Source organism: Patagioenas fasciata, chromosome 8, assembly GCF_037038585.1.
Source record: "Patagioenas fasciata isolate bPatFas1 chromosome 8, bPatFas1.hap1, whole genome shotgun sequence".
Lineage (NCBI taxonomy): Eukaryota > Metazoa > Chordata > Aves > Columbiformes > Columbidae > Patagioenas > Patagioenas fasciata.
Genome location: NC_092527.1, coordinates 13,518,128 through 13,532,515, shown reverse-complemented (window position 1 = coordinate 13,532,515; position 14,388 = coordinate 13,518,128). Strand labels below are relative to the sequence as shown.

The 14,388-nt window shown below is 45.7% G+C and overlaps 1 protein-coding gene across 4 annotated transcripts in view; it reads left to right on the top strand.

Moving 5' to 3' along the window:
• Positions 1 to 9,373: 9,373 nt before the first annotated feature.
• GRID1 (glutamate ionotropic receptor delta type subunit 1) overlaps positions 9,374 to 14,388 on the top strand; it is a 518,675-nt gene continuing 513,660 nt past the window's right edge. For 2 of the 4 annotated variants that reach the window (XM_065843450.2, XM_071811721.1), the window contains exons 1-2: positions 9,374 to 9,762; positions 11,965 to 12,120. In XM_065843450.2, coding sequence (XP_065699522.1) covers positions 9,684 to 9,762; positions 11,965 to 12,120 — 235 coding nt within the window. In that variant the 5' untranslated portion in view covers positions 9,374 to 9,683. Of the gene's footprint in view, positions 9,763 to 10,449; positions 10,538 to 11,964; positions 12,121 to 12,622; positions 12,816 to 14,388 lie in introns of those variants that run through there. The other 2 variants (XM_071811719.1, XM_071811720.1) reach the window with 2 other exon arrangements.

Sequence of the window (14,388 nt, the reverse complement as noted above, 5' to 3'; positions counted from 1 at the left end):
TGAGGTTGATTTTTTTTTTCCCCCTTCCCCCTACTGTGTATAATTTATTTAATGTAAAGTGCTCTCCCAAGAGTGGTTTGCTTAGTTGCTTGTAGACTCTTGCATGACTCAGAGCACTACGTGAAGAATCTGTCTCTGTTTCCAGGGAGCAGAAATCCCTACCTAAGTATGCTCTAAAAGGTCAAATTAAATTTAATAAATTTATCTTTCAGGAAAACAAGCATCGTGTGTGTGGGGAACACAACACCACCACAACAAAAAGGTTTTGCATTTAAAAAAAAAACTCTAAAGCATATTATAGTTGTGTGTGAAGTGCTAAAAGCTCATATTACTGAAGCCATACTGGTGTAAATCCTCAATACGTATTGAACTCAGTAGCTTTGCTCGTAATTCTATTATATAGTCTCTGAAGAAAGGAGAGCTGCTGGGAAATGCAATTCAAATTTGGTCTTAAAGTACTTATCTAAGGGCTGTATCCTGGCAGCATTTTTAAAATAAGAGTTGTAATCAATGCCATTGCTTAAAAATCAATGTTGCCTGGTATAGTCATGTGTGATAATACAGCACTGCAACAAACAAAGCTATTTCAATTGCACACTTACATTCAGCAGGATAGTATATAGCTGTAGTATAATATAGTGCTGTATGATGCAGCACATTTTAGATTGGAAGCATGATAGACTGTATTTAATGATATTATGAAGATACTGGAGAACCTGGGAGCTTTAGGCACTGCTGGTCAGTGAAATTTTGCAAGGATGCTGTGACAGGGACTGTGACTCATGGAGTGCTGGATGTTTAAAGTGGTGCCTGTTTTTTATCCTTCCTGCCCTTTGCATAAACCCTTTACTGCAATATCTCTGAGTTGTCAGAAGATCAGAAAAAGTGTTTGGGCCTCTTTATATTATTTTTCTCAGAACTTGTGAGTCAGGTATGTAGAGTAATAGTTTTGAGTTCATTTGTAATAGGAATCAATAAAAAGAGGACATTTTTTCCAGTGTTTTCAGGTGGTGTGTATCAGGATCTGAAGTTTTTTGGAGCTCTTAACTAATTAGTATTTTTTTCTCTGGCTTAAATATATATACAATGGCAATAACACCCAAACAGTGCTATGTGGAATGCTACAAAGCCATGTGGTCCCGGATTACCTATTTTGACTGGCCACACTATAAAGACTACTGCAAATGTATCTATGATATATGCTTATGTTTTCAACTGGGGCTGTGTAAATGGATAGATAGGTGGTGAAGGGATGAGGCACCACTAAGATGTGGCTTATGTGACTTAAGCCATTACAAAGGTTGTGAATGCCTGGTTGTGTTCACAAGCGGGTATGCTCATGGAAATAACCCCTTTTCAGGGAGCAGCAAAAAATGCCCACAGAAAATCAACCTGACATGAACAAACTTCTTGACCCAGGGAAATCTCAGTTGGAAAGCTGCTACTCCATTCATAGGCACAAACACCCTCTACAGCCTAGAGTTAGGAAACAGTGTGTTTTTCTTTTTCTCCCCCTTTCTCACCAGGCCATATGGAAATATTTCAAGGTGGTGTTTTTTTCCTCTCTCAAAAGATGTGTATATTCTTCCCCCGCTTCTTCCCCAACACCTAGTCATCAGGACACCCCTTCCTCTGGTGGGAGACCCAGTTCAGGTGCCTACTCTAGCAGAATTGAAGAAGTGACTGGAATGTAAGTAAGAGCTTGTAGTTATGGCTGGGCTTGTGTCTAGAACTTCTCTTATCTATCTTCTGCTTCCCCCTCTGTCCCCCCACATCACTCCCCTGGTTAAAAAATTGTAAGACCAAAATCATTAGACAGCTGAAGTCCTGTCACTCAGGCCAGCAATGGATCTTGGATACTGAACGTTTCCATCTAGACTCAGCTACATGGAATGGACTGGTCCCAAGGACCACACAAAGCATTTTTTGTTTCAAGTTATTTTAAATATGAGAAAAATTTTCTAGTCTCTGTGTGTTTTACAACCTTGAAATTGCTTAAAATTACTGTTTGACCAGCCAAAACCAAACCTACCATGTTTCCCCTACACCTCCTGCATAAGTAGGACAGCTGACTGAGTGCAGTAACTGTGGAAAGGAACTTGATGTTCTTGTTCACCCTTAAATTGAGAACTGAATACAATGTTCATGCAACAGTCCACTCAATTAGTCATGAAATGAATCGGTGACTGTGGTGGGAATGGAGCCCAGGAATCATGGTCCCTCTGCTCCAATGGCTGGATTGCACTGCCTTAAAAGAATCCCCTGTTTTGAATTGGAAATTTAAGGAATACCATGATAATTGACCATACTGGTTGGCTTGTGGGTTGTTGTTGTTTTGTTTTGAGGTTTTTTGTGGTTTTGGTTTTTGTTTGGGTTTTTTGGTGTGTTGTGTGTGTGTTGGGTTTTTTGTGTTTTTCTTCTAAGAGACAAAAAGACAATAAGCACAGGCTTTGCTAGGACAAATTTTAAAGTCAGGCATACAATGAGAGTCAGGCTGATGTTTCTGTTATCAAGTCTTCATTTCATCCCTTCCTGGAAACATGAGTATGAATTATGAACTCCATGACTGGCAACCTTTTCCTGAAGAGAACACAGATCCCTGAGATAATATATTCTCTTCTGCTCTGTGTGTGTGACTGCCATTAATGCTAATGGAGTCACTGAAAAGGCAAATATGCCCTTGTTTGTACAAATGGCTGCGAAGTAGATGTTGTAAAAACACACTGCAAAAAAGAAAAACAAACAAAAAACAACAAAACAAACTAAAGCACTTCGTGACATAGCACTGCAAGTCAAAAGAGAGACCTTACCAGCTGGGAGAACTGGCTCATTGTGAGACAATCATTAAATATAATACAGTTTAGAATGGACTGTTGAGAAATACCAGGTTTTCTTAAAGATAAAACTACTTTCCACTTAGAGCACTTTCCATTGTGAGGCTTTTAAAGGACTCTGCACACACAAACTGCATCAGTATTTAGTGATGGTGAAGCACAGAGTTAGTGCAATTGAAAAGGTCCCTATTCTTTGCCTGAGGTGCAGCAAAGGGCAGTGTTCATGTTCCTGGCTTGTAGCAAAATCTTTCTGCTTACATCACTTCTCAGTGGAGTTTGCAGTGAAGTAGGAACAAACACAAGATCTGTTACCGTGTCTTGGCTGGAGGGCAAAACTTTTCAAATGTACGTGTTCAGACTTTTCTGGCTAACTGCTTCACCATGCAGCATCTTCTTCTTTAGTGGTTTTGCTACTGTCTAGATGGGTAAAGTGAGAAGTAGCAAGAATATGACTTTTCCAGAGTCTTCAGCCAACTTAAGTGAACTGCAGGATAACTTCTAGTAACTTGTTTTTTCCTCTGGCTGACATGCCCCCCTGCAGGTTCAATCAATTCTAGCAAGCAAGGACATATTCTTATGGTCAATTGTTGATAAAATTTATAGAAGTGGGAGTACTGGGAAATGTATTGACAATGATGTGTCTATATGATGCAGGTATCATTCTTGGCCTATGATGACCTGAGAAAGTGTGAGATCAGTTGGCATGTATTTATGTGACTACATGAGTAATGCGATCTGGCAGTGTTCTTGTTTTGGTTTTCCTTCTTGGATTTGCTTGTCTCTGTGGGCTGCTGTGATGGCAGAGGACAGCTGTCCTAGAGATGTCTCGTCATCTGTAATAGGCAGCTCATTGAACAGCTCATGAGACTGGTCAGTGTGTACAATGTGGGTGGATCAATAAGAGGCACGCAAGATGTTTGGGAATAACTTTGTAGCCAATTGGATGATGGATGCCATATCCTTTCAAGTCTCTTGTCTGCCTTAACATCTGGGAGCAGAAGCTGCCCTGGAGAGGATTTTATCTGTTTGGTGGAGAACTGTGTAAATCCCACGCCCCCTGCCCCCAGGATGAGTGCCAGTGAAATTAGTTCAGAGATTATCTTGATATGGCTACTATTAGATTAGGAATAATTAACAAAGGAGCTCGCATCGTTGTATATCTGCACTGTCATGAAGATGGTAACCATGCCTACTTTACTCCCATTCCAAGGAAAAAGAAAAAGATCCCTGCTCAGAAAAACAAGCTTAGAGAAGTTAGCCTTTTCCAGTCAGTGTCCAGTGGATGTAATGACAAAGAGCTTGCTTAGCAGTGAAGGAGAAAGGGTTTTTCCGGTAATTATGAGTTACACTGGTATCCCAAATGGTGATGACGAAGGATTCTTTGCCCATCTGTGTGTTAGAGCTGTCTATAAAATACTTAATTGTGGTACTAAAATGTTGTGAACAAACAGATTCTTTTTGAGTTTCTTCTGAATCGAAGTGTTAATCTCTATCTTGGCATTTATGTTTAATTAAGTTTACCAACACTTGTAAATTTACCAACACAGTTTGCCTCAAACTACATTAAGAGTGTATTCACACAACTATGAAAATGTTGGAGGGTGGAAAAACCTATATAGGCCCTTGTCTCTTGTAAAGAAAATGCCTGTTTAAGGAAAATAGAAATAGAGGACTAGAGAAGTAAATATGAATCTTACCAAAATGCAAAAGATATTGAACTCATGCAATTAAGCAAACATAAGGATGAATTAAATCAGATTTAGGCTGTGTGTACTCTACTGAATTACATCAGGTAAAAATCTGGAAATAATAGTGTTTGGCTTATTTATGGCATTTTAAAAGGCATGTCAACCCAAATAAAATGTTGACTGTAGCCAAGTTTTGGATCGTTAGTAGGCACACAACAAATTAATCAAGAATGTTGACTGTCCCACAAAGAACTCTACAATTCAACAACCTCTTCTTGCAGAGAGACTCTAGTCCATTTACTCCTGGAACATTATCATGCTATACTATCAACCATGACAGGAGAAAAGAAAGTTCCAATAAGCTAAAGAAAGCTTCAATAAAACAACTGATATCTCAGGCTGTCACCACAGGAGAATGGCAATCAAATGACTTTTTAAAAGGAAGCATCCATAAAGTATGTTAGAAATGTATAGTAGGTCTGAGGTTTTTTTGCATTACTATTTCCAAAGAGAAACAGAACTGTTAAATTTCTTATTCTAAAATGCAAAGAAATTTGACTTTTTTTTTTTTTTCCTTTGTGAGTGTGTGTGTGTGTATGTGTTAGCCTTAGGCATCTTGGCTGTTGGGGAAGGAGGGTGAGAATGTTACTATGTTGGGTTTTAGAATATTTTGGTTATTTTCTGTTTTAGTTTTTTCAACTCCATAGACTGAGCAGCTAACAATTGGAGATAATTTACTGTGTCTTTATACCTGTATAACTGACACAGAGGAGGAGTTCCATTCACTTTCAGAGGGAATAATAATCATTGCTACATGTAAGCACATAGACATATATACACACATACTTTAGAGGCTAGCCCTTACCTTAGCTGGGTGTGAATGCATGGGGGCCATTGTGGTTTAGGTGGATTAGAGAATCACCACCACCCCTCTCGCCTTCCTAGAAATAAAGATTCTTGAGAAAACTCTAAAGAGTTTCTCTTCTTTGGAGAAGATTATTTCCCCGGTCTAAGCTACCCAGACTGTTGAGTCTCTTTTCTCTTCTTACCCTTCCTAAACAAGAACCATAATTTCCCTCCAGTGCTTCTCTCACTGTTTTAAGCACTCAACGTTGTCTCAATTTTTATGTGAGGAAGCCTCAGCTTAGCTATAGTGAATGGGTGGAAGTTAGGAGAAGACAGGACAAATGCTGAATCTTAAAGCACTCAATTTATTCTGAGCACAGGCTAGGATATGATAAAAGTCTCAGTGTTCTGGTCTTGCAGAGCTCCTGCTTATGAAGACTTTGTAAATGCTCAGTAAACATGGGGTGGCTTTCCAGATCCAGGCATATCCTGAAGCCCTAGTTCTTCTGGTGATGTCTGTCAAAATGTTCCTAGTTCTTGGTGTGGCAGCACAAGGGGACAAAGCCCTGGGCACAAGGCTCTGAGCGTGGCACTGCACAAACCTTTCAGCTCACCTTTCTAGAATATTCTATATTTCTAATCGCAATGTAATTTTTTGAACCTTACTCAAGCTGTTCTCCTGTGATAGCGAAACCCATTTGGTACAGGTTTCATACCACGTTCATTCTGACGACAGAAATAAGCTGAGCAATAGCTCATGATAGGTTAGCTCAAAATCACCACAGTGGTTTGCAAAGGTAATAGAGCTGTTAGGGATGCGTAGAATTGCATCTGTTGCTACAGAGTTGAACTTTGAATAGTGACTGTCACTTAAGTTGGATGTTTACCTTGCACATTTCTAGTAAGATGTCATTCTTCCACTGGTACTATAAATCCAATGGTACCTTATAAAATGATGTGTAATGAGTTGTCCCCTACACAATGATGATGAATGATCATGGCAACTTATAACATTCTTAATATGCAAATGTTGGCAAATAGATTAGCTTTTTAGTGCCAACGACTGCATCTAAACAATGTACACCCACCACAAAATGTCAGCACTCTTCTGACCGTGAACAATGAATGGCAAAATAGAAATGAGCTCTCTCATTTCTACTGCGCTTAGAAATGCGACATCGATGGTTTTTTGAAAGGAAGGAAGGAAATAATAGCGGAAGTGTTAAGTGCTATGAAAACCAAGCCAAAGTTGAAGTTTGTTTGGTGGGGTTTTTTTGTTTGTTTGTTTTTGTTTTATGGATTTTTGGTGTTTTGGTTTGGTGTGGTTTTTTTTCTTTTCTTTTTTTTTTTTTTTTTTTCTCTTTTAAGGAGTGGAAGGGAAGGAGAAAATAAGATAGTGCAGATAATGGGAAAGAAAAGGTAATGCAGCCTGACTTAAATCAGGTTTAAAACCAGAAACCATGAAGTTTTGATGCTGCAACTCTCCATTTTGCAGAGATGCTACTGAAGTTGCAGTTCTTCTCTTTGGTGTAGTGGATCCAGTCAGGTGTCGTTGCCCTTTGCATGTTACAAATCAGGTTTTATGACATTTGGGATTTCTTCTAGGCATTTTCCTCATCTGTTGTTGTCCTCTGGCTGTGACAAATAGCCTTCTGCCCTTTTGGGGGCCTGTTTCACTTGGTCTGTTTTACAGTATTCTGGGCTCCTGTGTGTTCCCGTCTCCCCTTGGCTGGAACTGGATCCTTTCATGCATGTAGAGTATTTACTCATGGATTTCACAGGAAATTTTGTAACTTGTCCAGTTGACTGAGCTTGGATTTTTAATATTTTTATATTACTATTTTACTATTATTAAAATAGCAGCCAGAGGCATCCCAGCTGAGGTACAAGCTGTACAAAGTTTAGAGGCAAGCCTGCTTCCGAATGCCTGGGGTGTGACCGATGGGTGTTTGGGTGCCTGCATAAATTGCGGGGTTAATAGCTGCATATTTCTACAGGTTTCGGACTAGGATGCCAAAGCACTTTTCAAACACAAATAAATTTAACCTCCTTTCCTCTATGGCAGTCAGAGATTGGTTATGTGGTAACAGTTCCCCCCTCTCCTATTCCCACACATGTACTTGTTACTGACATATATATGACTGTGGTCAATATAGGTGCTTAACTTTTTAAAGAGCCTGTGTAAGTCACTAAGTGCATATTGATTTGAAGCAAATGTAAATGAGAATTAATTTTGACTTGCTAACGTAGTCAAATAAGGAACATTTATATTGATCTTTGTCCCAGAAGCCAATTATCTGGATTAAGTGTTTTTATTATGTGAAATACAGTGTATAGTATATATCATTCTGCATTGATCAGTATGAAATTGCATATTTAAGACAGGGACTGTAAGTGTAGTTAACAATTGATTTATTTTTAAAAAGTGTATCTTGTTTTATTTAGCCCAGCTTATTCTTTGTTCAAAAGCTGTTCTTGTAAATACCACTGAATAGGAAGATGTTGACGCATGTGGATCAACAGGGATTCTTGTTCATATCACTTCCATTTCAGCTTCCTTCCCATTCACTCTGCTCCATCTCGACTGTGTTCCCTCACTCTTCTGCCTCCTCAGCCATTGTAAAGCTTATCTATATTTGCTGCTCCTTAGCATTAGGTGGGTTTTGGTGTACTGTGCTCCGCATGAAAAAAAGCATTTTCTATATTAAGTAAATACATTACACCAATCTCTCACATGAGCAAGCGGTGCTAAGTATCTGGAGAATTTAGTAGTGCATGTGCAGGTGATGGTTATAAAAACTGTGCTGGATTGACATGACAGTGCTGGTGTCACGACAGGGGGAAAGGGACCATTTTCATTGCTGTGGGCAGAGCCCTGGGGCCAAGCCTGAGCCTCCTTTCCCCGCTGAGGCGTTGGGCTCCCGCGTTCCCCTGGAGCAGGACGTGGCCACAGCGCTCTCTGACTAGACTTGAGCTTGCTAGACGGCCACCTCTGAGAATCGCTCTGCCTCTTGTTAGCAGAACGCTGACATTATCTCTATGTATCGCTATAGCGGTCCGTGCCTCAGCTCCACAGCAACTTAATAATCTTGGTAACATCCTGCTCTCAACTCATTTTCTTGGCAGTAGTTTTAATTACGTTTCGGGCTCCTGAATGGATTTGTTTTCTCTGGATCCTTGGCATATTCAGACGCTTGTCACGTTTGGGTGCCTGCAATCACTGATGCGTTTGTTTTAGGGGATGAATTAGTCTTCTGAGCCTGAGCATGTCCAATTTATGAATTAGATTTCATTGAAAGCTAGAACAAAACAAAACAAGAAGCGGTTCTGCTGTACCACTTTTCTCCCCCACCCCCTTGCCCCCAGCGCGGGGTAAAAACCTCACATTTCCATTTCGCTCGTTAAACGCGAATCATGTCCCGGGGCCGAGCATGTGGGAGGAGGAAGGTGCATTCCTCCCCACCTCGGCGTGCCGCCCCCGGTCGCCCAAGTTGAGCGAGCGGCAGCGGGCGCAGCCCAGCGCCCCCACTCCCTTACCTGGGGGGCGTCCCGCCGCGCCGCGTAGTGCCGGGCCGCGCCCGGGGGCTGCGGGAGGCCGCGCAATGCAGGGCAGGGGCTGCAGCCCCGCGGAGGAGCCTGAGCCGGCCATCGAGGAGCTGCCGAACCGCTTCCACTCGCCCCCTCCTCTGCTCCCTGCGCTTGGAGCGTCGCCCCCCTACCCCTTTCGCCCTCGGAGATATACATACATTATATATATGAGATGTATATAATTCTGGATATGTCTAAATACATTCAATTGCAATTAATTTCCCTGTTCTCGGGCATCCATCCCGCTTCCTCGCGGGGCTGCGAGCTGCCCTGTGCCCGGGCGCCCCGCTGCCCGCTCCCCGCCGCCGAACCGTGCCCCGGCGGCACCGAGCGCTCAGGCTCCGCAGTCACGTGGCGCGGGGGGCGGGCGGCGGCGGCGGCGGCGGGGGGGCCGCTCCGCAGTTCGCGGTCTGCCGGCGCCCCGGCACACACCGAGCGCTGGAGGCTCCGCCGCGCCGCCTGCCAACCCGGGATCTACCTCCGTGCTTTTTTAGCCCCAGCTTTTTTTTTTTTTTTTTTTTGGCCATCGCACGTTTTCCCCAATCTTGGAAAATTCTTGGGGTGCTGGGGGAATTTGGGATTTTTTTTCAAAGGGGGGGGTGTCTGGGTATCTCCCCCCCTCGCGTCCGCTGCCTTGCAATACCTGCCCTTGCGCCTTTTTTTTCTTCTCTTCCCTTGTCTGTCTCTCCACCAAACACGGGCTGATGTGCTGTGCGAGAGGCTGGAAATGGAAGTGTTGATGCTCTGGCTTTTCCCCTGGATATTTCAGTGCGTTTCGGTGCGGGCGGACTCCATCATCCACATTGGTAAGAGATGGAACGGGCGGGCGGAGAGGGACGCGGTAGCTAAATAAATCAAGGCAGAGTCTCGTCTAGCCGCGGTAGTGTCACAGGCAGCGGTTGAACCCAACTCCGTGGAAAGACAGGAGGAGGGAATGAGGAAAAGCAGCTGAATATTTCCCCCGAGTGTAAAGTTAGGGGCGAAATGCCGGCTGTGCGCCGGGCCGGGCTGCGGGACCGGGAGCGGGTGCGGGGCGGGGGACCCGCCGGGGCCGCCGCTGCGGTCTCCCATGTGGCTGGGGAGCCTCTGCTTGGACCTGTTTGCGTGGAAAGGCTTTCACCCCCCCATTCCCCGGCGCCCCCGCGCCTCCTCGCCACGGAAAACAAACAACCGCCCCCCGCCCCCGAGCAGAAGACAGGGATAATCGGAACGTGCTCATAGGGAAAACTTTCGGGGAGATAATTCCCTGCTTTCCATCCCCTGATGTAGCAGGTGTCAGCCGAGCCGGAATAGGGGGGAGGGAACTTAGCTGGGAAAGGGTTAGAAAGGCGAGATTTGCAGTGGCTCTGTGTATGTGTGTGTCTGTGCGCGCAACTGTTGTGCTTTGAATAAGATCTCATTAAAACCCCTGGGCAGCAAGGAGGCTGGATCAGCAGTGGGAGGAAGAGAGGATGAATAAGAGGCAAAGGAAAGGCTGATGTGAACTTTTATGGCTTCTGGGAGCAAGGCATGGTGATGTCCGTGGGAAGCCTGGCAAGCAAAAGCGAGGCTCTGCAGTCACCTTTTGGCTGGTGTTGAAAGGTACCAGCAGGAACGAAAATGAGGATATTTAGAGGCGAAGAGAGGAGAGAGAATCACTTGTGGAGGATGACAGAGGAGGTGATAGGAGTACGGCCGAGAAATGAAAAGCCGTAATTGCCACCAGCCTTTTGGAGAGGATGGGAGATCAAAAAAAGGAGGGGGCCGGGGCGGGAGCGATTCTGGCGACGGGAGGCTCCACGGAGGCGGGAGGGAAGTCCCGTGTCAACCCGGGGCGGAGAGGGGGAGATGCGGACGAGCCCTGTAACAAGTTTCTCGGCAGGGGCGGCAGCCCCGTGCCGTGGAGGCTCCGGGGCCGGCGGAGGCGGCCCCGGTCGGCGCCGCTCGCCTCCGGAGCCTGGGGGCGCAGCCAAGGCAAACAGCATTGCGGAGCCATTAAGGAGACGGGTCAGCCCTGACCGCAGTGGGGACTCCGGCCCAGGGACGCTCCCCAGGGCTGGGCAGACGCCGGTGACACCGGGGCCAGCCCCGCGGGAAGGCAGGGAGGCAGTGGGGCTGCCTTGGGCAAGTGCCTCGGCCGCGGGGTGGGGGGCGAAACAGCCTCCGCGCCTTTCCCTCTTGACCCCACTTCTCCTGCGGGTAGAGGGTGTCACCTCGGCTTCTCCCCGCACGAACTTCAGCCTGAGCAGTGTTTGCTAACTAACTCGTAGCAGAAATAGCGGGAGAGGAGAGCTCTGTTGTATTTGTGTTGAGCTGTGATTTCACACGGGCAGTGCACGGATGCTCCAGCCACGGGCACGCACACTGTGAATCAGCAGGACTTTCCAAGGCTGGGGGATAACGGTTTTTTTTGCTCGTTGTGTTGCCAGCACTGAAGATCTCCTACTGCTGCGCAGAGCGGGGCAGTAGCCTGGCTTGGGCACACACACGCACTCCGTCGAGAGGGGATCTTACGTAACACACATCGCCAGATGTTTTCACGTTAGCTGCATAAACAGGACAGTGAAATTAAAGCTTCCAGGTTACTGGACACAAATCCTGGCTTCACGTTCTTGTGTGCACATGAGCTTCAATGAAAGTGCTGCCCGAAAGGTAGCAGCAACCCAGGGAATGGAAAAGTGAGCAAAAAGTTGGTCACATTCCCAAGCCGGCTCCCTTTCCCACCGCTGGCAAAGTGAGTCCCACACCCTGGCGTGGCTCCGGCTCACGGCTCTTTAAATGCCGGTGGAGCAGAAGCGGTCGGCAGGAGGGTTACACTTCCCGGTGCCTGGGACAAGGGAGTTGAGCCAGTGGCAGCCGCCCATGTGTGGATCACAGCCCCACGGGCACCCGGTGTCCCCGGAGCTGCCCTGCCTGGCACCATGTGAGCCAGCTCGAGCTTTTCATGGCCCAGGGCAGAGTGGGGGTTCTGGGGCGACGAGCGGGGCAGGTCGAGCCCTCCTCACCCTCTACCACCTTCCTCCCCGCAGGTGCCATTTTTGAAGGCAATGCTGCCAAGGACGACGAGGTGTTCAAGCAGGCGGTGTCGGATCTGAACCTCAATGACGACATCCTTCAGAGTGAGAAAATCACTTATTCCATCAAGCTTATAGAGGCCAACAACCCCTTCCATGCGGTGCAGGAAGGTGAGCGCCCCGGGGCGGCACCCACGGTGGGCTGGGGGACGGGACGGGGCTGAGAGCGTCCCGGCCCGGTCCATTGGCGAGGAGGATGTTTCAGCACCGGTGTCAGCCCGGATCTGTCCTGGCGCTCGGCTGGAAACTTTTATTCGGTCGGGGGTTGGCGCTGTCTCACAAGGAAAGGGGAGGGACGGCTCGGTGCGGCGGCTGCGGCGCAGTGTCCAGCCCGGCCCAGACGCGCGGGGCAGCCCAGGTGGGGGGCAGCTGAAGAGGGGCGACAAGGCAGGGGGGTTTCAAGTCGCTCCTGGATCCGCAAGGTCCCCCTCTGCCCCCCGCTGCGGAGGGAAGGCCAGGCCCTTCCACCGCCCCCGTTCACCCAGCAGGGCCCACGCGTGGATGCAGCGGGCAGGGCAGCCGAGGGGGTCCCGCCCGGAGGCGGAGGGCGTGCGGCGCCAAGGGGCCGGGCAGGCGAACTGAACGCTTGCCGGAACGGCTGCGGGAGGGGACGGGGCGCAGGCCGGCACCTCTCCCTACGCATCTGCCCCCGCGCTTCCAGAGAGGAGGCAAAGCTGGGGCGGCAGGCGGCGTCAGCACGGCCCTCCGTGAGAGTGGGGGTCGCTCCGGGTGGCCGGGGTGAGATAGCCGAGTCACCAGCTGAAAACCTTCTCAGAATTTAGGAGATCTGTCAAGCAGCTACGTAGGTAAATCATTTCAATTAGATTTTTGCAAAGGGAAACGTTTAAATTAATCGGCTTGCCTTTACAAATAAGACTTTAAAAAGATATTATTTGTGATTTAATGAAGGCAAGGTTAATTACAGCCTAGGTTATTTCAGAAGCTGTGTTTTTCAGTAGTAATTATTCTAGAAACAGAGAGCTATTTATATACTCAGACTAGAATATTTAAAAAAAATGATTCATCACCAGCCTTACCCTTAGTTTTACAGAGCACAGAGCAAATCTTTCCCTGTACAAAAATTTGCATTAATCCATATGTATTTATGTCTAAGTTGTGTACATGCAAATTATGGCTACAAAACTACACCAAATGTTAATTTTCATGATCTCTGAACAATTTCTTCTATCCTTTTTTTTCTTTTTCTTTTTTTTTTTTTTTTTTTTTTTTTTTTTTAGAATAGGTGCTAGTTAATATCATGCACATTCAGGAGGAACAGCAATATATACATTTTCAAGGGCCTGATCCCATTAACAGTGGGATTCCTCCTGCTGCTCTGAAAACAACGCAGTATGAAAAAAATTGTGAAAATGGGAAGAAAGGGACTTTAAAACAAAACTCCACCCACATAGCCAGACACTAGAGGAAAATAAAAGTCTCTAAATAATGATGTGTTGATTTATTGGCAAAGATTAACTCTGAACAATTGGATCTTCTTACATTTTCCAAAGCTCAGTGTCCTATATTGGAGCTTATTCATACTCATGGAAGTGACAGTAGTTGGCTGGCTGAACAATTGCTTCCACAATGTCTCCTCTCAGAAGTAAAACTTTATGAAACTATTCTGAATGCCCTGCGATCTGAGCTGACAGTCTTTGGACAGAGAGCCTTTGCTCAGTATGGCTGAAAGCAGAAAAGCATGACCAGCTGGACAATTCTTTTTGATCTAGTAGGATTTTTTTAAAAAATTGATTTATTTGCTAGCGTGAAGATAAGTATTGCCTTTATAAAGACTACTAAGAAAATAAAATTTCTATGTTGAAAATCCATGCTGAAGCCACAGAAAAAACTTTTATCAGGTTTTAAATCTCTTTAATACAGAATCTTTGTGTTACCTGAATATTTGTAAATAAAGATGTTTATTCCTGTCCCTTCCAATATGCTCTTTCAGGGTTCATGTTCTCCGTTGCAATTAGAATTGCTCTTTGATGAGCTGATCTTGTGCTGGAGAATTAAGGAAGTGGTTGGTGAGTGTTCACAATTCTAAAGAGAAACTGTTCTCCATCACTACTTCATTAAGGCATATCAGCGTGTCTTTTGGAGGACTACAAAATGATCCTAGTTGTGAGTAAAACCTTGCCATAGTGGGAGAGCTGAGAGAAGAGTATCAGACCTTGTTCAATTTCCTGGCTTGCTTTGTTGGTCTGGGTCAGGTCTTCTTTTTATTTATGATTTAATTTCCTACTTTCAAAACTGTTATACAACATGCTGACAGACTGATCCACGGGATGTGCAACTTGCTGGGCTGCTCTTACTGAGTGGTACTTCTCTGCCCAGTGTTACCTGGTGTTATTCTGACCATTCAAAATCTCATTGTAT